This window comes from Nannospalax galili, unplaced genomic scaffold (assembly GCF_000622305.1).
Source record: "Nannospalax galili isolate Female #2095 unplaced genomic scaffold, S.galili_v1.0 scaffold389, whole genome shotgun sequence".
In the NCBI taxonomy this organism is placed as follows: Eukaryota; Metazoa; Chordata; class Mammalia; order Rodentia; family Spalacidae; genus Nannospalax; species Nannospalax galili.
The window spans coordinates 704,386-729,225 of record NW_008360310.1 but is presented as its reverse complement, the minus strand read 5'-3'; the positions used below and the strand labels follow the sequence as shown (position 1 = coordinate 729,225).

The 24,840-nt window shown below is 52.1% G+C and overlaps 1 protein-coding gene across 16 annotated transcripts in view; it reads right to left on the bottom strand.

The window, feature by feature from the left end:
* Dysf (dysferlin) overlaps positions 1-24,840 on the bottom strand; it is a 216,495-nt gene that overhangs the window by 79,231 nt on the left and 112,424 nt on the right. For all 16 annotated transcript variants that reach the window (XM_029559433.1, XM_008824703.2, XM_008824706.2 and 13 more), the window contains 4 exons: positions 10,683-10,776; positions 10,154-10,231; positions 3,025-3,206; positions 132-272 (listed from right to left, as the gene is read on the bottom strand). In XM_029559433.1, the coding sequence (XP_029415293.1) occupies positions 132-272; positions 3,025-3,206; positions 10,154-10,231; positions 10,683-10,776 (495 nt within the window). The remainder of the gene's footprint in view (positions 1-131; positions 273-3,024; positions 3,207-10,153; positions 10,232-10,682; positions 10,777-24,840) is intronic.

The following is a 24,840-nucleotide window of genomic DNA, read 5'->3' as shown; positions in this document are numbered from 1 at the left end:
CAGAAAGGAGGGACAATGCAGGTATAGCAGGAGGCCTGACTTTAGAGGAGCTATCCCAGCTCCTACTAAGCTCAGTGTGTAGACAGCCCCTCTACCCTTACCCTGGTCCCCTGATGAGGACCCACCCTTACCTTCTCTCTCTGAATAAGCTCAAAAGCTGCCAACAGCTCCCCCGCTGGCTGGCTGCCCCTCATGAGAGGGAACCAAGCCAGCCGGGGCATCCGTTCCAGGCTTGGCTGACAGATGCAGCGGCCCATGAATTCGTCAGCACCCTAGACCAGGTGTAAAAGAAAAAGAGTCAGTGTCTCTCCCCCCGCCCCAGCCCCCAAAAGACCAGGACTGTATCTTTCCTCCTGGGTTAGAGAAGGCCTCAGAAGTCAAGGCTGCCCCTTGTTCAGAATGACAAGCTCTGCCCTCTGGGGGAAGGGGGAGAACAGTGAGGACAAGATGCCAGCAGCCTCTGGCCACCGTACTAGGCTAGAATTCCCACCATGGTTGGGGAATCCTTCTGAATATTCAACTACTGTTTCCCCACGCTTTTTCTTAATTCATCTCTGACCAGGGAGAAACAGGCTGCCTATGTTTCCCTAATACCCTCAGCCAAATAGGTGCTCCCAGATATGCTGGGAACTCTCGCCCCAGTGAGAATTTTCAGATGGGAAAGTGTGGTCATACTCACCAAAGTGAGTCTTGTTAAAATGATGTCTTCACCAAATAAGTCTTGGGTCTGGCACCTCAGAGTCCAACACCCCTCAAGCATTGATGCCTATTCTACCCTGGCTAGCCTGTTCATCCTCTCCTGTAGCTCACTGGTCCACAGCCCTTGCTCCCCCTGCCCTTATGGCAGTGCCTGCCTCTCCCCTCCTCAGCCATCACATGGAGACTGCCCATCCCTCACAGGGCAATGAGCAGACCTGGATACCAGCCAGATAGTTCTGTGGGTATCACAAGGCCTCAGCGCTTTCCCAGAGCAAGAGCTGGGAGGGAACCCCGGCTGTCCTCATACTACTGCAGAGGCCTCAACATCACCACCATCCATCCTGGACCAGCTACCAGCTCCAGCACACATGCCCACCAGTGGGTAACAGTTCAGAATCCATCACTGAGAAGAGCCACAGCACTGGGAAGAGCCTGGGGCTGCTTGAGCCAGATGTGACCCCCTTAGTTGCTGGGTCCTGCAGAGGAATGGGATTGGCAGGATAGCATGGGTACAGGGTGACAGTAATTTTAAATGCACAGTAGGTACATTCCCAGCTCACCCTCTGGCCCCTGGAGCCATCACTCCCCTAGAACAACAGGCCATGGTTCTCTGCCATCTCAGCCTGGCCAGCATGAAAAAGACAGCTAAGAGCAACATTTTTAGAAGATTCTTTTAAAAGTCTGTGCTGGCTAGCCAGGTAAAAGGCAGAGAGGACTCCTCCTGGGTATCGGGTGGCAATGAGACAAAGGGGAGGGGCACAGTTTGAAGATGTTTCCAGAAAGAGTTGCCATGGTGGGTATGAGTGAGCATGCCTCCAAAAAGCTCTGGCACAGCCTGGGTACCTCCTGACCCACCTTGTACAAGCAGTCCTCCCAGGCCCTGCCACCCTCTTCCTCCTGCCCCACAGGTGCCAGACCCTGCACTCATCCACTTACAGTCCCAACAGCACCCCTTCTGTTGTTCTTCCTACCCCTATGGCCTCAGCTTTCCCTCCAAGAGCTCCCAAATCAGAACCCCAGCCCTGGCCCATTCTGCCCACTGCTAGCCTCCCTTGTCATCTGGCAGGTACCTTTCACAGCATCACTTCCCCACCCCTGGCTGATACACCGTCCCAGGCCCAACATGGACTCATAGCAATCCTTACTAAGAACATCTTCCAAGCTCTGCCCCTTCCTCCAGGCCTCTGCACCCCTGCCAGGCCCCACCTCTCTGCCTAGTCTTCTTTTTTTAGCATCTGACCTGCCACACTTAAAGCAGCATTCTGATCCCAATCCCCTGGCTTCCCTGGCCTTATCCTTTCTCTTCAGCATCCCACGGCCCCCACACTTGCTGGAACATCCATCTGTGGCCCCTCTACATGTTTCAGGGCTTTTGTCTTCACCACAGCCTCCCCTAGCATTCAGAGCTGCACTGTCTTGTACTGGAGCATGAGCCACCTGCAGCTTTTTAATTATTTTTCTTTTTGAAGTAAGGTCTCACATAGCTCAGGCTGGCCTCAAACTCCATCTGTAGCCAAAGATGGCCTTGAACTCTTCCTGCCTACACCTCCAAAATGCTAGGATTATAAGTATATAGCACCATGCCAAGTTTATGCGGCGGCACTAGGGACTGAATCCAGGGGTTTGTGCATGCTAGGCAAGTCAAGCAGTCTACCAATTAAGCCACATCCACAGGCCCCCTCACACTTTCAGCTATTTAAACACACACTTAAACAGAATTTAAAACTTAGTTTCCCCATTGGTGCAAGCACATTCAAGTACTCTGTAGCCACGTAAAGCTGGTGTCTCCTCTCCTAAACAGCACAGCCAGAGAACAGAGCATCAATGCAGATGTCTGTTGGACAGCACTGTGAAAAGGCCCTGCCTGCCTGTACTACAGGCAGGGCGGCACTGCAGACACACAGTCACACTTAGAGGACTCTTCACACTTCGGGTGTCTGAGCTCCCATGCAGATAGCAAACCTCAGGCAAGGTGCCACCCAGCCCAGCACAGCGAGTGCTTGATAGATGATTATGGGGCCAAGACAGTCCACCAGCAGAAGAGGTAAGGTAGAGCTAGAGAAAAACCAGTCTCCTGACCTATAGCCCTGTGCCCTTTCTGGAGCTTCCTCCAACTCTGTTTGATTAGTTATGTCTGGGTCATGGCACAGGCCAGCAATCCATTTTCAATTCCTTTAAAATCATTTCAGTAAAAGGGTCAGGGGGAAAGCCACCAGTCCCAGCCTTGGGAAGCAACAGCTAAGCAGGGGTCCCAGTGCTCACAGCATGATTCTCCCAGGGACCTGGAGACGTGGGCAGGAGGGGCAAGGGAGTGAGCACACTCACGTAGGTGTCGTGGTCATACAATTCCACAACAATGCTGGGTGGCTGCTCAGCGACACTGGCCGGCTCACCAAAGATCTCTATCTCGTAGAAAATAAGGGTTTGGTCCCAGGTAGGGTTCAGGGTGTTCTTCACCACCACAGTCTTCTGGCTCTGGTGCAGGAAGGAGACGATGGCATAAGGATCTGTGTGGGCAGGGTGGGAAAGGAGACAGGATTCAGCAGGGAACACGAGACTTGCCTGCCTAATAGTCACAAAGCCAGAGCATGGCTGTGGCTGCCACTCTAGAGACATTTAGGCTAGATGCCATCTCTGCAGGGGGCTCTCCCAGCTCCTGCTGAAGCCAGCTGACAGCCACCTGTGTAGAGATGGAGCCTGGCCTTGGCCCTGGGCCTCAAAACCCAAAGCGTTTCCTTTTCCTGCAGCTTCCTGTCTGGCTAGCAGGGGCAAAGCGTGCTGGAAGAAGTGGGTGCCTGTGTGGTCCATTCATTTATCCAACAGGCATTTGTTAAGTGCCTTCTGGATGCCATGTTAGGGGCTAGATACTGGGAGTTGGGAACACATTTGGAGCAAAATGTAAAAATATCTGCAGAAACAAATGACAAAGTACAATTTGGATAAGAACCTTGAAGAATAGACTTAAAAGGCAGGAAGTGTGTTCATGGGAGATCTGGGTTCCTTGAGGAATGGAGACCAAGGCACAGGTGTTGGGCTCTGGGAGCTCTGAAATGCTATCAGTAGGACATGAGCAAGGCTCTGCTTCAACAGCTCCAGTTGCCACATGAAGAACAGGCTGGATGGGCATGTGGGAGTGTGGAGACCAGCTATGAGGCTGCTGTGAAGATCCAAGCAGAAGTAGAACTTTAGCTGGATATGAACTCAGGAACTTGCTAGACATTGCAATATGAGCTCATCACTGCCCACAAATTCCTATGCAGGCTGCTGGGCCCACTGGCCTGGGACCTGGCACTCATTCTCAGCCTAGCCCCAAAGGCAAGTTGGTCTGATAGCAGCAGATTCTAGAACAGTGGCCTTCAAATGTGAGGGTGTCACAGAATCACCTGGAATGTTTGCACAGACTAGCAGCTCCCACCTCCTGCACATGTAATGTAGCAGAGTTGGGTGGGATCCTTGGTTTTCTAGCAAGTTCCAGGTAATACTGTGGCTGCCTTCAGGGAAACACATGGACACCAGTATGGGGTTTTCAGAATGCACATGCATGATTTGGGAGGAGCAGAGTACTTGGGGAAAGGGCTTTTCTACCCTTTCCCAAAAGAACATCAGCTTGAGGGTAAGGTCTCATTTATTTCAAATGACAGATAATGAGAACATGTGGGTAGGACAATTAGGATGCAGGAGGCTGGCATCTGGGGCCAGATGTCTGGGAGGACCAAATACAGGGCTGTAACACAGCCAATTCCTTCAGCCTCTGCCCCAGCCCTCAGTGCCCTGCACACCAAGCCCTAGGCCAGTCCCTAGGCCAGCCCTAGCACTGCCAGAACTTTCCATGTGGCTCCAAGATGGCCCCAGTGGCCTCATAGGGTGCAGGCCTGTTCAAACACAATCCAGGGGCTAGGGTGGGGAGAGAGCACTTCCCAAAAAGTAAGAAGCAAGCCAAGATTTCTGGCCATGAGGAGACCAAGAGGCAAGCCAAGGCCATTGCACAGGAGGTGACAGAGTGAAGGACTGGCAGGATTTCCACCCAGGGTGGAGACAGCAAAGTCCAACAGCACAGCTGTCACTCAGAGAGCTAGAGGTGAGGAGGAAGACATCTCCGTTAAAGGCTTAAGGTCAGAACCACAGGCACCTGTGGCAGAACCATACAGGTCAACTAACAGGATAGCACCCAGCCTGAGTCTAACAGCTCAGGACCAGAGGCACAGTGGGGCAGTCATGGAGGGCATCCTGTGGAATATCGACTTTGAACCTGACTCTGTGGTTAGAAGAGGTCAATGAGAGGCCCTTGGCAAAGAGAGACTCCCCTGGGGGGAGGGGTGCCTCCCTGGCACGGGATTTCCCCATCGATGCACTGGTCCTGGTAGGCTGGCCCTGAGCCCTTTCCCTCCTGCCCCTGGCAAGGCCTGGCGGCGTCTGTGCATTTAATGAAACCGTCTGGCTGTGATACCATCAGCTCCAAGCTCGGCAGAGAACCTCTCCCAGTTCCAGTAAGGGAAGGAGCGCGCATTCCGATAAATAAAACCATATTAGAGAGCCAGCGAAAAAGCCTCTTTGTTCCCACCCCCCTGTGCTTCCCAACGCTTTATTTTTATAAGCTTGCGGGCCCTCGACTGACCGAGTTTACACAAAGATCACAATTGCACATTGTAGCGGCCATGCACACTGTATTGGTGTTGGCAGCACCCCCCACACTGGCCCCAGAGAGGGACGGCTCCTTCCAGCAGCTCCAGCAGCTCAAGCAATGAGCTCAGCACTGGGGGGACAGGGAGGGGGCAGCTTGCAAACAAAACTCAACTAGACCCACACCCATGCACCCCACCCACCCATGGGAGGGACAAGGACAACAAAAGCATTGTGAAGAGTAGGCCTGGAAGCCTTGAGCCTCAGACACTGGGCTACTTTGTGCAGCTCCCCCCCCAAAAGAAACAAGCTATAGCAAGGTGGCTGATGGACTCACAGACATATCCTCTGGCAGGAATAACAAGAGCAGGGCAAGGGTGGGGGAGAGGAAGGGCTGGGTCCTCCATATCCATCATCCAGCTAGCTCAAGGCTGTGCCACCTGAGTCCCTGCAGCACCCCTGACTGAGGGGATATGCTTGGGGGGAGCTCTCTGAGAACCACAGGCTGCCTTTGAGAGGCTCCAGCCACAGGCACCTGAGGATGCCACCAGGCTTCCTCTCACAAGAGAGCCAGGGACTCACCACCAAGCCCCATGCAGGCCATTCTTTGTCTAGATCCAGAGCTTTGTATCAGGGTATGAGGCCAGCCCTACTGCTCAGAGGATACCTGTATCAACCCACCCAGACCACCAGACCAGGAGCTAGAACTGATGTTGGTACCCCCTCTGTCAGGAATACCAAACGAGACCCCAGGCAGCCAGGTCTGGCCTGACTCCTTGTCTAGTGTTCTATGCCATCCCCATAAGAAAGGAAGGGTGTAATGATCCCCAGTAGGCAAGGCAATTGAGTTCAAGCTATGCTACAGCAATATCACTCCTATAAAATTAAGAAAAGCCCAGGCATGGTGGTGCAGGCCTGTAATCCCAACACTCAGAAGGTGGAACATAGACAATTAGGAGGTCAAGTCCATCTTCGGCTACACAGTGAGCTTATGGCCAGCCTGAGCAACATGAGACTTTGTCATAAAATAAAATTTAAAAATGAAGTTAAAAAATTATGATTATAAAATTATAAAACTCAGTGTTAGCAAGCAGTAGATGAAATAAGTGTTCTTCCTTCCTACTAGAAGCTACTTAGCAACCCTTCAGAAAAGCAACTGGGCAGGATGCCCTGAAAACATAAAACTGTTTGCAACCTTTTCCCCACATTCCTGAAAATCATCCAAATTAGCCAAAGGCTCTGGGTCCAAAGATGTCACTCTAGCGTCACTGGAAACACGGCAATCATTCAATATGCATTTAGCATTGGCTACTGTGTGGTAGACTAGCATGGTGCTGGAGATAACTTCTAAGCTCTTGAATGTTAAAAATGGTAATTACCCAAGTTAAGAGGCAAGGTGACATTCAGGAGTAAGGGGCAAGAGGCACATTCAGTCAGCTTCCCAAAAAAAGGTTTCTTACCCAAGTTCAAAGAAAGGATCAAGGAAAGCAAGGTATTCTGACTGAGCCAGACCCAGGCAAAATGCAGGGCACTTAAGCCCCATTAAGCAGCTGCCCTGGGTGACAGGAAAAAGGGAACACCCAGGGGGCAAGGTATAGAAGGGAAAGTGGGCAGACTCCAGTCCTGGACTCGTGCTGAGACATCTGGCCTGAGTCCTGACTCATGTTCCACAGTTCTCCTGGAGGAGTGTGGGTGCTGAGCAGCACCAAAGCGGGTGAGACAGCTCCTTCCTGCAGTTATCCGGCTCTCATCCACTGTGCATCATAGAGCTGGCAGCCCCTTCCCAGTCTCTCACTCAGGAACCCTTTCTAAGTGGAGCATTTCACAAGCCTCCAATGCAGTCTGGAAAACTTTTCCTAAGCCTGTTAGGTGGATAGCCCCCATCAGAGTCAACCTGGACAAAAAACCTGGCTTAGAAAGGGGTGTGCCAAGCAGCATCCAGACATCAGAAACCCGAAAGCAAGAAGTCCCCAGTGCCATCCAGATCTCGGGGCATACTACAGCACTGGGTTTAGCAGACCTCACTGTGCAGGAATAACTCAGAATCTGGAAGGGATGGGCAGGGTGGAGCAAGGAACAGAGTTGACAACATGTGATGTCTAAGTCCTTTGGAGCCACAGCTTTTAGTTCAGAGTAAAACCCACCTCAGTAGTAGAAAAGTTGCTGGGTCTGCAGCATCTTGTATTCTGTCTGCCTGATCTCTGTGCTGCACAGACTCAATAGGAGCACACACCACAGATGCTGAGAAGGGATGTGGCCACAAGGGTAAGCCCTACGAGGCACAACCCCCAGACTACCTGGACATCAATATCCCACAAGAGCCTCCTTCTCTCAACATCAATGCTGTCTCAGTAGGCTTCCTGGGCACTTCCTGGCATCTCTCAGCTCTTTGGCTACAGAGAAGCAAATATAGCCCTGGCCTCCCTGCAGTCACAAGTCTTGCCTCATAGGGTCCAAACAGAACCCATAGGCTCACAGGAGTCAGTCAAAGGACCAGAACTCAACAGGCCAGTGATAGGAACCTCTCCCAGAGTTAGGGGGCTGCTCTGCACAGTAGCAGGCAGTTGAAAGGTACTCCCAGCTGCAGTCATGGCTGGACCCACCCCTAGCCACAGACATGATGGCTTCACACATGAGCTTCAGAAATGCCAGCCGGTGGCCAGGCACAGCATCAAGCCGCCAGCCACCCCAGGGTCAGTTCCCGGGGAGAAATCTCTTTGGTTTAGGGTTTGGGAGTGAAAATAAACACTCTGAGTTTTATAGGTTTCCCCGTGTTGGCTGCTGTTTTCCTTTCCAGCAGCTGCTCAATCAAGCCATTCATTCAGAAGCCCGGGGCCTCTGAGGAAGCCCTGGGCAGCACCCTCAAAGCTCAAGGGATGTTTATCTGGGTGGAAAGTGTGATGTCTCCCAGGCCAGTGCCCGGCTGACCCTGCTGCTGCAGTCCTCAGGATGAGCCCAGTTCCCCAGACTGCAATCCTAAGGGAGCCCCTGCCCTGCAGGGTCCTCAGCTAGCCAGCTCTCAGAAGACCAGGGGTCTTCCACCCTCACCCACATGCCCTTCTCCAAATGGAAAAGAGGCCAGACTGGGAATTGGCCCACTTCCACTTTTCTCAGGGTCAGCTCCAATGCCTCAGCCCTGGACATAGACACTGTAGATGTCTAACTGCCCCCAGCCTGCCAAGGCCAGCATGCAGGTTTTGTGAAGGGCTCTCTCAGGGCCCAGCCCCAAAGTCCAGAAGGGAGTTGCTACAGCCATGAATGCTGGGCTGAGTGGGGCTGGAAGGCAAGTCACTGAGAGCACAGGAACCTGGAACTGAACCACAGCTGCTGGGGAGGAGAAAATACCACACAGCGATAAGAGTAAGGCTGAGCTAGGAAGGACAGGCACATGGCTATAAGCTGTGCAGGCATTCTGTGATCAGGAGGCCACTCTCACAGAACGTAACCCTACTCAGCCAAGAGCAGCCTCAGACCCAATTCTCAGTTCTGTCACCAGTCCATTCCTTCAACTTAAACAATTTAGGGAACTCATCTGAGTCTCTTCTTTCTTTACCTGTAAAATAAAGGGTATAAGACACCTACCTGTTAATAGCTGCCTAAGCACACAATGGTACTCAGTAAGTGTCTGGTCTTATGCTGTAAGTACAAAAGGGGCCTCCCTAGATAAGCTCACAGCCAGTTGAAAGGTTGCAATAGACCAGAGTTGAGCCCCACAGTGGACAAGGGCTTGGGGAGACATGCTAGAGAGGTGTTGGCCAAGCACTGAGAACAGAGCAACCAGCTCAGCTTGGGGAATCAAGAGGGCATGTGGGCTAGGTCTTGAAGGATGTCTAGGAGTTCACTGAGTTTAAAATGAGGAGGAAATAGATCCCAGGCAAATAGAATTCTAAGTACAAAGTCCAGGCCCATGGAAGAGGTTTGCAAATGTAGACCAAGGCTGCTGGGATGGGCTAACAGGCAAAGGGAACAAACAGGAGATGAACTTGGTGAGGTGACAGGAGCCGTGAACAGCTTGTCTGCCGGGCTAAGGATGGCAGGTCCATCTGCTAGGATCTATGCTGCAAAGCAAAGGAGTGCAGAGCCTAGGTATATCTGGGACAGTGTGGAAGGCAGCCAGCAAGGCAGAAGACTGAGTGACCTTGGGTAAGGAAGTCAGGGAGCTAAAGCGATGACTCGGCAGATAAAAGTACAGGACCCAGATTTGGTTCCCAACACCCACATAGCAGCTCACAACCGTCTATAACTCCAGGTCCAGGGAATCTGATACCATCTTCTGGCTTCCATGGGCATTGCACACATAGAGTGCACTTACATACCTGCAGGCAAAATACTCATACACATAAAATAAGAATAAATAAAAAAAAAAATTTTGAGAAGGGGCAGAGCCAGCATACTGCTAAAGCAAGAATGCATGAGACTGTGTGATGGGAACTTCCAGCCAGACAAAGCAGGATCTGGGTATGAGAGGGATGGGGCTTGGGGTGTTGGGTCAGTGGAGAGTGAACTACACATACTGCTAAATCAGAAAGGAAAGGAAGAAGAGATTGCTGTAGATCCAACAGAGAATGGCTCCTGGGAGCCATAGCCAAACAAGCCCTTAGGAAGGAGGGGATAGCCAGTCAGGTCAAACCCTGAGGAGAACTCGGAAGGCCACACATAAGGGGCTGCTGCCCTGATGACCAAGAGGCCTCAGGACCCTGGCAACAGTATCCAGCACTCACAGAAGACAGTCACTCAAGGATTTGGCTTTTCCACATTCCCTGTGGCCTGCCACCCAGCACCCAACTCTAGATCCTCCAACCATAGTCCCATTACCTCCCCTTCTCCCATTTACCAGAGAAGGAGTCCTTGTCCATGGCAGGCAGGTCTCGGGCCTGGTACAGGTAGCAGCGCAGATGGTATCGATTCCCATCTTCACCCAGGAGGAAACAGAGATGCCAGTGTAATGGACAGGGGTGCTAAGAGCTAGGGTTATGGGAAGGAGAGGGTCTGCCCCCAGTAAGGGCTACAGATTCTGGTTGAAGATAGAAATGGCAAGAGCCATCATGCAGAATGAGCCTCTGTGGGACAGGAGGACATATCCTAGTTCAGAGGCAGCATCCTGAGTCCCTTGGGCCTGGCTAGACTAGCGGAGAGGGTCAAGGGAAGAGGAAGAGGGAGGCCAAACCAAAGGTGAGAATGGTCATAATAAGCACATGCACTCAGTTCTCCCAAGTCACACACCTGACCATGGAACTCCACCCAGAGTTCTCTCGCTCGCTCGCTCACTTGCTCGCTCTCACTCTCGTTCTCTCTCTCTCTTCTATCTCTCTGTCTTCTATCTCTCTCTCTCTCCTCCCCCCCCCACCCCATGTGTCACTTACAGTCAAAGATGCAGGAGATTGTGGGTCTGTTCACACCAAAGCTCAGGGTGGAGACTGACATGGAATCTTCAGTCTTGTCATCCACCACACCACCCTGGGGACACAAAGCTCATCAGGAAATAGCAGGGAAACTGACCCAAACCGACCCTCTTAGATACCATTGCTCAGCTGGGGAAGTTGGGACCATCAGCTCTGACTTCATCTGAGAGAGCCTCAGCCTCCTACAGCATCGCTAGACACCAATGTCAAAGCTGCAAAGAACTGTGGAAAGCTCTTCTGCCTCTTGAGAAGACCAAGAAAAATAGGATGGAGTTCTGATTTATTTGAGGCAAAAGACTGGCATCTGTTAGATGAATGGCCTCTAAGGGACTTGTGCTGGGGTGAGGAGGTGGTGTCCAATAGGAATCTGCCTTCTAGAGGTAATGACTAGAGCCAGACTCTAGGCCCCCACTTCTGTTCAGTCTAACCCTAGAGACAACGCCAAGCTGGGTCTCAGTTCTGCTCCCAGGATGCACCACTTATCTGCCATCCCTCAGCAGTTCCACCAAACCAAGGGAGAACACAGGCTATGGTTTATTGAGGTCAAGGACAGGAGCAGGAGCGGGAGCAGGAGGGAACGCTGACCTGCAGGCCTGATTAGAAAACAATCTGCCAGCTCACTGTGCACAAAACCAGATTGTCAGCCTGTCACCTGGAGCACACTAACAGTGAGCCACAAGTCATCTTTGGGGACACCAAGAGCAGACCACTCCCTGGGCCAGACGCTGTGTACTCTGTCAGGTCTACCTTCCTCTCCGGGTCAGAGCACAAGCCAAACCCTGCAGAGGGACTAGGGAGAGGACTAGGAGAGTGGAGTCCACTTCCTAGACTCTCCTGCTGCCTGCAACCTCAAGTTCAGTGGGGTTTCTCCAGTCTCTTTTCTCTCCACAGTCATCTGCTCCACTGCAGAGGTGACAGACTGACAAGATGGCATCTGCTCTATTTCCTTGCCCGGCTGCTTTCCTTGTTCCACACATGCACATACCCTCTAAGAAAGCCTTGGCTTCACTCTGGAATGGCCTGTTTGTCCTCCCCCTAGTCCCTCCCAAACTGGCCAGTCTGTGTACTGCTCACAGCCCTGACCTTGGCCCAACCAGGCTGCAGTCACTTCCTACAAATCTCCCCAGGCCCTGGACCTGAAAGCCCCTCCACCCCAGGTCTCCAAACACAAGACACACTATTGCCACTTCCACACCCTCCTCTCCAAACCACACTCACGCTCAGGCTTGGCCCCACCTCCCTGTCCCCTGGATGCCCGTCTCCCAGCTCTGGGTTTGAATCCTTCAGAGGCTCTTATATCTGAGGGTCAGTGTCCCACTGCTCAAACCCAGTGCCTTACCCTGTCTCCCCAACCTGACACCAGGGCTTGCTGTCCCCAAACCCAGCCCAGAGCAGGCAGGCCATTCTCCCCACAGCTGCCCCTGACTCTCACCCCCCTAAAGCAGAAGTGCTCTCAACCAGTCCTGGGACAACAGAGTTGCATCCAAAGGACAAGATAGGTCTTCCCCAGAACCACCCTTGTAAAGGGCCACATCACACATGCAGGAGCAGCATGGTCCTCTGCTGTCCCAGGGGATACAGCCAGGTCCTGCTGCAGCTGAGCTCTGGCTCCGACCTCAGGATACCTTCCCCACAAACAGGAGGAATACAGTGATAACCCTCCACTTCCTTAGGCCACAATTTCAATATGGTTTTAAAACCAGATCACTTGAAATCTGATGCTGGCCCGCCACTAACTGCCCCTGTGCCTTAGGAAAAGTTGCTTAACTTCTCTGAATCAATTTATTTGCAAGTCAGAGATAATTTTTACTCAGTTCAGAAGGTTGTTGTGACTGCTAAAGATTGCAGGCTTATCACTTCTCAGTCTTTTGGCTAAGATCAAGTGTAAAGATAGCCAGCATGTAGTTCTTAGGACACTGCCTGGCACATAGTAGATACTCAAGAAATGTTAGCTTAGCTATAAGGCTCAAGCTGGTGAGGAAGAGGAGCAGGTCATAAGCTTTGTACTGGGGTAGTGTTCAAATAATTCCCATTTGTAAAACATCAGGATGTGAGTTTGGTCACCAGAATCCATGTAAAAATGCCAGGTGTGGTAGCTCACACTTGTAATCCCAGTACTGGGGTAGCAGAGACAAGAGCATTCCTGGGGCTCTCTGGCCAGGCAGCCTAGCCTACTTCACAAGCCCCAGACTAGTGAGAGACTGACTCAGAAAACAAGGTGGGCAGTTCCAAAGGAGTAACACCCAATGTTGACTTCCAGCCTCCATACACATATATGTGTACCCACAAAGACACACACACACACACACACACACACACACACACACACAACACACACACCACACATTAAGAAAATCATTCCAGTGGTCATTTCAGTAAGGAGCCATTGCCCATCCTAGGTAAAAATCAAAATTATGCAAGTGCCTTTCAGGTGCCTTTGAACAGTGTGTCTCTCCTCTCTGTCTCTCTCTCTCTCTCTCTCTCTCTCTCTCTCTCTCTCTCTCTCATACATCCCATGGGAGAACTGAACAACCAAGAAGGGTGTCATACTATAGATCCAGAAAAGACAAAAGCCACGTCTGAGGGCCTGCCTCCCAGGTAGGTATGGACTCCACAAGTCCCAGGCTCCTGCAGGAAAAGCACTTGACTTGGCCTGCCACACTGACACCCTGTTCCCAGAGTGAGTAGCAAGTCCAGCATCTCATGGATGTAAAGCGCCCCCCTCCCAGGTCTGAGGGCTTTGAGACACCAAGGTCTTGGGGGCTCAGCAAATCATACAGGTGTGAAACTTGAGGATACCAAGGAAAACAGTGAGGACCTTGAAAACGAGTCACAGTCTGGCATACGCATCTTGGTGCTTTTTCCACTGCTGGAGTGGGAAGCAGGGAGCAGGCTCTGCTAGGGATGGAGGCACAGGACTCTAGCCCTTTCTCCTTAATCCAGTCATATATGGTACCTTCAGGCAGGCAGGGTGCTGGGTGCGCACAGGCAGTGAGGTTGCCCAGCTCACAGGCCCCACCATACATCTCTCCCTCGAGGGAGTCTACATTGGCTACACTCCTTGCTGAAGCTACCAGAACATGTGTCCACATGCCTTGCATGTCCCCTCTGGCATGTAATCAGAAGAGCTATTCCCCTCCTTGGTTCTTCTACAGGGGCTGGGCCAGGTATTTCAGGCCTAGTTCAGGGGCCACTAACATTCTTCTGAGACCATCCCACACAGATTATGCTCCTCCACCTATCCTGCCTCCCAAGGAGGACCTAGTGGCCCCAAATGGCCCACAAAAATCCTTCAACCACTCCCTGGGATCTGGGCCCAGAGTGATCTCTTTTGCCTTCTCCTGGATCAGGAAAGCAGGCAGTAATTGCTGAGGGTCTTCTGGGTGACAGGGAGAGGGACAGCCCAGGACCAGCCCAGTTCTGGTTCACCCAATGGGCAGAATCACACACATACAGAGGAGGGGGGGGGAGCTGACCAATGTCTTTACATCCTCTGGCCACTGATCCTCCCAGGGGGCCTGCCCTGCCCCATAGCTTCCCCACCCCCATTAGAGTCTGGTAGCAAAGTGAAAGCCACCTTCCCCACTGGCCGTCTGCAGCCTCTGAATTGAGGCACTGGGATGGGGACACTTCCTAAAACCAGCACCCAGTCCATGCTCAAACAGGGTCACCCTGGGGGCTCTTTCTCAACCCAGGGCCTTTACACATGATTCCTTCTATTTTCCTGGGCTTCTTTCTCAGATGTCTGGTCTTACCTTCAAGGTAACCAACCTCTCAGGGCCTCCACAGCACCCTCCTTAGATCTTCCCTTCATAGTCCCCAACAGCCTGCCTCTGTGAACATCTAGACTCAAATGTTCACAAAACACCCATTGTGCAGCAAACCCCTCTTCAGCTGGAAAGAGGCATAACCACTCAGGGAGATAGTGTCACCTCCCAGAGGGGCCTCTCCAACCAACCTGTGGAAAACCTACTCTGACACTCATCCTCACAGTGTCCTCAGATGCCACACTCCACCCCCAGGGCTCTCCCACACACCCAAATAGGGGCTCCCAACCCTCACACAGCTTTGTTCTTTCCTGTAATGTCAATGTCTGACAAATCAGTTAATATACCAATACTCTGACCATAGCCAGCGTGGGCTCCAAAAGGGCACCTACTGACAGTGTCTAGCACTGAGCAGCCCCAGGCACATTTACCATCAGTGAATCTAATCCAGGGAAAGCCCTATCCCCTCCTTGACAGTACCTTTCTCCAGGGGAAAGAGTGAAGCTAAAGCAATTCTTGGGAGGTAAGAAGGAGCCCAGAGATCCCATCTCAGGTGACGCCTATGAATGGAGGCTTAGTAGTACAGGTAATGGGGGCCACTCACTGCCTTCACCACCACCACTACATGGTAATTAAATGGTACCATTCCAAGAACTGGACCCCTGGAACCTTCTAGCTAGAGAACCAAAACCAGGGCACAGCAGAGGAAGAACTGCCAGAGCTTGCAGAACACGATCGACAGTGGGCACTCCCTTTCAGAAGCAGGTTCTTGTTCTAGGATTCGATGCTCCACCAAGGACCATGCCCAGCTCAAGCTATGTGCAGTTCCAGGAAGACAGGAGAGGACCCCACCTGGGCTTCCCAGTGTGGATGGGGAAAGGGCAGCTGGCATGGCAAGATGGACAGTTTCTGAGACCTTGGTTCCTATTGTGTGTCATGGCACACGCTTTCTGAGGCGACCATGGAAAATGCAGGGGGGTTAACCTCCAGTACATTCTGGATTGGAATATTCCTTGTGGTGGAGCCTTCTGTGCCATGAGGGTGGTTCTCTGGCTAGACATCAGTAGCATCCCACTTAGTTACAGCTGCTGAGATGTCTCCAGACATTGTTAGATGTCCCTGGGGAAGGGGGACTGTCCCCAGTTGAAAATCAGTAGCAAAATATTAAACCAGATGATACACCCACAGCCCTTGGCAGGTACCCGGCACACAGTGGGTCAATTTAACTCAGTCACCTCACCAAACCACCACTCCTCTTTCTGCCATAGGACTTTTGAACTGGCTCTTCTATTCCCCCAGCCCTCTCTGCTGTACTACCTTACGGTCCTCCTTCAACTCAGATACTACAGAGGTCTGGCACCTCCTTTGTTGCCTCTCTTCACAAGTAGTCCTCCTTACCTCCCCGGTTTCTCTTCTGCAAGAAGCAGGCAAGGCATGCAGACAGCCTTTGTCTCACACATACACACCCATGCATGCATGCAAGCATGCACACCCAGCCCTCTACCTGCAGGCTCCAATGCAGGAATCCCCAGCATGTCCTTGCCCTGAGCCACATGGTCAATTCAGAGACCAAAGGTCCCAGACAAGAAATAGTTCAGTGTGTGGCTAACAGCATGACCCCTCATCTCAGGAGGTCAGGGGCTAACTCTGCCACAGGAGAAACCCAAGGGACACCCTTATACCCAACAGGGCCCTCTGTGTGTTGAAAGGCTATAGAGGGAGCTTTGGAGCATCCCTTTTTAGTAGGCTTCCTGGGGAAAGTTCAGGGTGTCTAGGGGTAACAGCAGTGAGGCAGGCTCAGGTGACAGGTGGGTAAGGGTTGAGGTTCCACAATGGGGTTCTGTTCACAACCAGGCTGCATAGGACAATGCTGCTGGGGTCTCTGCCCCCTCGACCTTTGTGCCCACTCCTGCCCAGCCATGCCTGCCCAGCCTTGCCGGCCCAGGGCATTGGGTTTCCCACAGTCACATTCTTCACTCCATAGCTCATGTGGTGACTCCCAGGCTGGGGCTGGCAGCCACGCCGTCTGTGGCCACACACTGTGTCCTAGGGCTAACTGTGTATGGGATCCTGCGGCTCCCTCTGGGGGGGACTGGGTAGCCTCCAACCCACTGCTGCCCAGCAGGAGGCCATGGCTCCCTGGAGGAGTCTGAGGCAGGAGAGAGGAGAAACTGAGCCTCAGAGATGCCACAGTGCACCCCTAGAAGTCCTCTGAGATGACACCAAGCCTACTTGGGCCTGCCTAGGGCTGACCTCCAAGGCCTTCACCCAGGAGGAGGTGGGCTAGGCAGACACACCTACAAAGAGGACCCCTTCCTCACCCACATGGGATCAGGATGTATATACAGGGCCAGGAAATATTCCTAAGGTTCCTTTGGAGACACATACTGCCTGCCACAAAGGTTGCTTCATCCTAGTATGGGTACCCTGCGTGAATCTCAGCCTGGAGACCTCAATCAGCATCCATGAGGGGAGGTGGAAGGGGACAAAGTAGTCACAGACTGAGCAGGCTAGAACAGTGTCTCAGCTGCCACACCACAGCAGCCATGGAGGAATCAGCAAGGTTTCAGAGGCCTGTTGTGACCCCTGCTGGGAGACCCCAGCAATCTTTCCTGCCTTGGCCAGGTCAGACGGAGGGGTGTGGCCCAGGAGGAGTGACTGCTTTCCTTTTTCAGGGAAGGATCACTGCCTCCTCCTGACAGGAGGCAGGAGCCACAGCCTGGTATCTGGGCTGTTTGGAAGAACCCACCCATTTTTCTGTTCATGCATATAGGCTCAGAAACCCGGCACAGCAGGTGCTGGAGCACCACAGCTGTCAGAGTTGGTTATAATCTCAGGACTCTATAAGGCAGTTGTTAGGGATGTCCATCAGAAGAAACAAAACAGTCTACTTCTACGACTAAAGAAATTATACTTAAAACAGAGATGGCTAAAACATGCCTATAATCCTAGCATCCGGGAGGCTAAGACACAGGGACAGCAGAAGTTCAAAGCTAGCTGGGGTTACACAGTGAGTTCTAGGGCAGCCTGAGCTATAGAGTGAGACCCTGTCTCAAAAGACCAAAAGACAAAAACAAAAAGAAGAATCGCACATATCTGGACATTACACTGTAGAAATCAGTATGCACTCCAAACTCACACTGAGGACCCTGGCTTGGCTTTTTCTAGGGAGCTGGCAATTAGGCATTGGTCAACACAGCACTCGGGTGACCCTCCAAATCTTCACTATCTTCCCTCTGTCTTTATCACCAGCTGTGTAGGGACATCCCAAAAACATGGTAAGATGGAACAGAGTATCCTAAACCCTCACGACCTGGCACTGCCATGGTATTTTCCTGAAACAAGTATTCCCTCTGCCTCAGTTTGCCTGTCTTCAGACTGAGTGCTAACAGAGCCTGCCTCCAAGGGCTGGTTAAATGAGATTACCTATAAACAGAGCAGGTGGCCACAGGTCTACAATGGAGCATGAGGAACATCCATAAACAGAGAGTCAACCCTCTCACTTCTTGGGCTGTACAGTCTCTGTCAGCCCAAACTCCTCAACAACTATCAGGTCATAGGCCATCCAGGAGTGACACTGGCTATGTGCCTGCCAGTGGAGAGCACAAAACAGGCCAAGGACCAGATCTGGTGTGTGGACCACTGTGTGTTAAGCCTGCTCTATAAGAGGAGGTTAATTGCTTTTGCTATGGTATTATCCCCACCCAACAAGTGAGAAAACAGAGGCTCAGGGAGTTAATATCATCCCTGCAGTTAAACAGTGGATTAGCCAACAAAACCAGAGACTCTTCCAGATATCACTGGAGTTCAGAGTACCTAAGCAGGGCCCTGGAGTGACTTCAAATGGCTGAGGGGCAGGTTAGGGTCAGGAGGTGCTTCCAGGACCCATGGCACTGCCCTAGCTGCATAGCTTATATGGAAGCCCCACACACACCAGCAAGCCAGACCAAAGTAGGGTAATCCTTTAAAAGAGGGAGTAAACTAGAGACCTCCCTTCCCAATCAGGGCTGAACCAGGCCTTAAGTGAAATAGCAGGCGAGGGTGCAACCCTGTTTAATTTACAGCTGGAACCAGAGCTTGGAATCAGTCACTGAAGTTCTTGCAAAACTACCGGCTGGGCCCCAAGGAGCTGGGAGTGCACCAGGCAACCTGGAGCGTACACAGTGCCACGTGTGGGCTGACAGGGCTGAGTGTGTGCATCCTCCTAGGGTCTCCCTCTCTGCACATGTGCAGGCTGCAGAGAAGGCTGGAGCAGGTTCTATCCCATGCCAGTTGCTGCCTTGGGAACTGGGACAAGTATAAGTCGCACTTTGCCTAGAAGTGTCCTGTTTCTTCACACCTGTTTTCCTAGAATGACTATTAATAATGTCCTAGGGCAGACAAAAAACTACAGGGTCACCATAGGATGAGTGGACACAAACCCTGATGAGTGGTGTCACACTTAGTGGTACCAACCACCCACCCAAAAAAATGTGTTGGCATTTCATCTGAGGTGCAGGGATATGCATTCAGAGCCTTTACATTCCAGCACCAAAATCAGAGTGAAACAGACATGGGGCCTGAGCACTTAAGGGATGTACTCAAACATCCCTTAAGCAGGGAGCAGGAGAGAGAGGGAGACCTCTGTTTGAATGGGGCACCAGCCCTCAAGCTGCCCCAGCTAGCACAGTGCCAGGTGGGAAATAGGTGCCTGTTTCAGATATTAAAGAATCTAAGGTGACCTGAGGTTGTAGCTCAGTTGGGAGAGTGCTGCCTATCATGCACGAAACCCTGGATTCAATCCTCAGCCCTGCATAAAACCAGGAAGAGTAGTACACACCTGTATCCCAAGCAGTTCGGAGGTAGAGGCAGGAAGATCAGAAGTTCAAGGTCACCCTTGACAACATAATGAGTTTAAGGCCAACCTAGGCTACAGAAGACCCTGTCTCAAAAAAAAAAAAAAAAACCCTAGGGACTGATACACAGAAATACAGAGTGGGCTTCCAACAGCCCAGCCCCAGCCCCAGCCCCAACCCCAGTCCCAGCCATGGGTCATGGTTACTGATAAGAGGGCCAGATCTGGGAACTGAGCTAGGGTGACAGGCACATACATAGCTTCATTCAGATCCAGAGATGGCCCTCCCTGACCAAGCCACATCAGACCTCCTTTTCAGCCAGCACAAGTCTTAAGTTACTCTGCACTGGCACCTCCTTGGCCCCTTTCCCAACTCTTCCAACTCACAACTGCTCTGCCATGCCAGTGGCCCAGACTGAGGACACCTGTCTCTGAGGAGCCTTACTACTTCAGGTCTCTATAGACCAACTGCAGGCTTCCTGAGTAGGAGCCTCCCTAGGTGAAGACAGGATTCTTCATATGCCACCAGACTGCCCCAGGGACCTGAGCTGCCTAGATGAGATGCAGGGAGCAAGGATGGCCAAGGATGCTATCCAGAGCCCAGCCTCCTGCAACATCAAATATTCTTTCCCTGGGGTTCACCCCAAAGGGCCCTTGGTGGGGTAGGAGAGAGGTGCCCTAGCAGAAGTGAAACGTTCAAGCACCAGTTGGCAGTCTGGACAAGGGTCAGAGGGTGCCTAGGGGAGATGGGGACAGGGGAGCCATCTGTCTTTACTGAAGTCCCAGGGCTGCTGCAGGCATGTTTCTTCTGTTGTATTATCTGGAAAGACATCTGCAGGGACAGTGAAGCCCCATAGCTCTACTGCCCAGTGTGAGGGCCAGCATAAGCCAGGTGTGGTTACTGAGTCCCTGAGCTATGACTACTCTGACCAGCATCCACATTTTCTTATTACTGTTTTTCTGATTACTAGGTCCAGAGCCTCCGTTGCCTCAACTGTAAAATGGGCTAATGTCACTAACCAGTCTACTGAGGTCACTGTGGGATATAGCAAGGCAACTTGCAAACCTCTCTGACTGGTTTCTGGCACATGGTTAAATAGACTTAATAATTCTTCTCTTTGGGAATTTGGAGGCACTGAAGGAATAGATAAAGCCAGGGGTTGGACACCAGAATTTAGCCATCACAGACACAAAAGTACACTATCAGATACACCAAAAGACAGGAGAACACACACGCACATACATGCATGCATATGTACACACACACACACACACACACACACACACACACAAACTTTGCACTCAGCTTCCCAAGGCTCCCACAGCTCTGAAGGCAGTTGATGAGGCACCTTTGAACATGAAAGTCTTTCCCAGCCCTAGAAGGCTCCAAGGCAGCCAGCTTCAGGCCCGTCTCCTCCCTCCCTCCATCCAGGTCAGGCTGCCTCTACAGCTCGGGAAGCTCGAAGGGCTAAGTGCAGAGGCTGGGCTTGGAAAAATCCTCGTGCCTGGAGGGCAGGCCCAGGGCAAGGGCAACAGGACAGATTCCATGAGCTCATCCCTGCAGAGTTCCCAGAGTTCCCAGAGAGACCGGTGGCGTCAGGAGGGGGTGACTGGGTGGGAGCCGGCAGTGGTGGCTGCGGCTGCAGCAGGGGTGTGGGGCAAGGAGAGGGAGGCTGATGGAACACACTATAATAGCGGCTTTGTGCTCAGATTCCCAGCTCCCTGGGAACGCCAGGAAGATTATGAAACCCGGTGTCTTTGGGAATGCCAGGATATTAGCTGGAAAAAGAATAATACAAAAATAAAATAATGCGCGGGATGGAGACAGCAGACGCTAGCAGACAGAGCCAGGGCCTCCCGCTCTGCGGAGGGAGCCAGGCTTGGCCCCTGCAGAAGGTTTCAGGGAAAGGCTGCTAGTGCTAACGAGCAGACAGGGTCTGTCTTCCAACAAGAAGCTTTCCAGAGGGAGCTGGAAGCCCAGGTCAGCCTGCCTAGGATGCATGAGCCAGGGAGGGGTGGTAGGAGGCAAGGCCTGATCCTCAAGACCCAGGCATTCAAAATCCGCAGGTTCCCAGGAGGCTCCCTCAACCCCACCCCCAGTCCTTCCCTGTCCCTTTTAAGGTCCCTCTCCAGTACCCTCCTCCAGGTACCCTCCTCCAAGTAGCCTCCCTTGATAGTATGGTAACTCTGGAAAGACTTTATCATGTCAAAGATGCAGGTTGCAATGGGCTTGTTCACACTCATGTATGAGCACCTCTTTTCCAATTCTAAATCCCATGGGGACTCCCCACGGGCCAAGTCCCCAGTATCAAATCTACCAAAGGGCAGGAGAACAAGTCACATTGCCCCTCCCTATCCAGGACTCTGGTCACACACCCAGCCTCTCTCAGAAAAGGGGGGCGGGCAGTGTGAGCCCCTCATTATCTCATAATGCACTCCATCCTTGTCCTCATTACTCAGCCAGCAGCAGCAACATCACGTAGACATGGAGACTCTTGGGCCCCACCCGGACACTGCATCAGAGCCAGCATTGTAACAGGTCCCTGGTTGACCTCTCTGCTTATTACCGTGAGAAGCAGCTCTTAACCTGCATCACTGCTAATCCTTTCAGTGATGCTAAGATGTGACTCCTTCTGCAAATGAGGTAACCATCCCAAAGGTGTAGGAGGCAGATACAGTGGGGGGGGGGGGCGGTGGATATGAACAGACACCAGGACCATGGGAAGGGGCCAATGTTCAGAATGGAAGTACAGTCCTGGTAACAGAACAATGAACTATCTGCCCCAAGACAGAAAGTGAGCTTTGCCCCAGTCCCTGGTTGGTACATCAGAATGTCCCAGGGCAAGCACAGTGAGTTCAAGGATTGGAGCCTGGCTTGTCCTTTGACCTGGCAGGAATAATGTGGTGACTGTGGAAGGAGGGTGTGGTATGGGAGGCTGTAGGGTATGACCATGAGTGTCTATCGGGTCTGAGAGGGATCCATTCATTCAGGTACAGAGTGATCTAGACAGTGATTATCAAATAGAGCTGTGGCTCTGTCCAGAAGCTGAACCTTTCCTAAGGGCTTTCAGAATTCTGCAGGATCCACCCTAGCAAACCATCATCCATCTCCCTCAGGTTCTCCACATCCGCCATGTTCCCCAGGAATAGGGAGGACTTCCTAGGGCAGGTTCTTTCTGTGTGTTATAGGCCAATCACAAATGAATTGCACTCCATCACCTTCCACAGCTGTCAATGTGACAGTTGACTTCCGTGGTCCTCCATGACATCCTCTCCCACATGCAGAACAAACAGGCTCATTTCTCTGCTTTTGGAAAACCCCCAGCACCACCTGCACTCCATCCCCCAGTCACCATGTCAGGAAAACTCAGCTACACATCCCCCTCAGCTTTGCTCACCTTCCTTTTCCATGTCCTGGCCAGTTCCTGCACCCACCTCCATCCATATGTCTCTGGGCACCTCTGGTCTTGCGCCCTTCCCCTCCTGCTCCCCTGCCCTCCAGATCTGCCTTTCTCTTGCAACCAACCAGGTGTCAGACTTGCCAGGGCCAACCTTAAACACATAGTATCCCCAGGCTCACCCCACACCCTAGAACTCACACTGCTTCTCCATCTACCTGGTTGAGCCTCTGACACCCCCATGTCTTCCCTATACTCTGCTACTCCACCTCCTACCACCTTGGTCCTACAGCTCCCTCCTCAGGTTAACTTGTCCCTGCATCTTCTGATGGGAGATTCTCCCTCTCAGCTACCTTCCATAACTATGTGACCCACGGTCCCAAATCCCTGCTCCAACCAGAGGTCTCCTCTGCTCAACGGCCCCCATCTCCACCTATTCCGTGCCCCTGGCTCCCTACTGTCCATTGGTAAGACCTGGACCTGCTCTCTTTCTTTTCCTTTTCAGAAGTCCTCTCTCAAACTTGGTACTGCTGTCAATCACACAGCAAGGATGTGGCCAATTAGAGCCTTCCACCCCTCTCCCCAGGTGCAGGGCCTGGCTCACACACACAACCGGGCAAAGCCAGTCCCTTCCTAGACTTGAAAAGCATCGCCCTGGTCTCTCCATCTGGGAGGTGGATTGGATGCCTTTGTCTAGCAGAATACCGTGGCTGTGAGGATGTGGTATGCCTTGTTCAGCAGCACCATCATTGCTACCAGGAAGAAAGCCAATATGAAATGAAGGCCTAGACAAAGAAAAGTCGCTGGACGTCCCCAAAACCTCAATTTCCTGCTACCTTAACTCCTGGCTCCCCTCCAGGGTACTTCCCAGCTGAGACTCAAAGCCTCCATCTCCGTTATCATGGGCTGGTTTGAATAGAATCTTCATATCCACCTTGTCTTTTGAGAGAGTCTCTGACTGAGACCTGGGGCCCAATGATTAAGCTAAGCTGGATGGTCAGTGAGCCCCAGGGATCTTCCTGTCTCTACCTCCTCAGCACAAGAATTACAAGCACATATCATCATACCCAGTTTTTTAATGTGGGTGCTGGGAATCAAACACAGACCCTCAGACTTACACAGCAAGCACTTTATCCACTAAGCCATCTCCTCAGCCTCTAGTCTCTTATGGTCCTGAATCCTACCCTTGGGTGTTTGCCTGGCCTTCCTCAAGTTCTTCTTCCACTACCTCAGCCTCATCCACAGGAACACCTTTAGGCCCTGCCCAGTGACCAGGCCAGGCCCAATGCAGAACAAAAACAGTCACTGAGTACCAGCCCTGCTCCACGCAGGCCACAGCTCCATCTTACCTTCTCCTGCCCTGGCTGACAGCTGTTCAGAGGCCCAGAGCCCAGTAAGTTGTTTCTCCTTCAGGCTTCACCTAGGACTAGAGAAGGCTCACTGTATGCCTATCACAGGCTGCTGTCACCAGAAGGCTTGCCACCAGAAGGCTTCCTCTCCTGCATTTCCACAACTGGAACTGGCTCTCAGTTAAGGCTGAAATTAAGGGCCTCTTTGGGGCCATGGCTAGCTTCTGCTCCCTTCTCTGTGTTCACTCATCACTTCCTGGGCCCACCCACAGATCCCCACAGGCCTCAGAGATGACCCATGGATATGTTCATATGCACTGGCTGCACTCAAATGGTTTTGTGTCCCACCGGCTGTAAAAGCGGGACTTGCTCCCCAGGGTCACACCCCAAAGCCCCCACAAAGAGTGAGTATATTGTCCTGGATGGATTTCAGAAGTGGGGGTCTCATTCAGCCCTCTCATCCTGTCCCCAAGAGCCTCACACCAGTAGAGCAGAGAACAGGCTGTGTGCTGGCTCCAAGTGTTCCTGTTCCGACTCCCATCATCTCTTTTGGGAAGCCCATCATCCACATCTTGAGTATCTTGAGCTGACCCCTGGTATCATTGGCTATAGAAAGTGCCACAGGAGCAAGACATCCATCCATCCAGGACTTCCCTTTCTAAGGTCTCCCCCAAGTCCCTAGGGAAGCCTCCACCTCACGAGAATTGAGTCTTATCAAGGACATGTTAGGGTCCCCAGACCTCTCTGGCCCCTCTTATGGGTTGGGCTGAG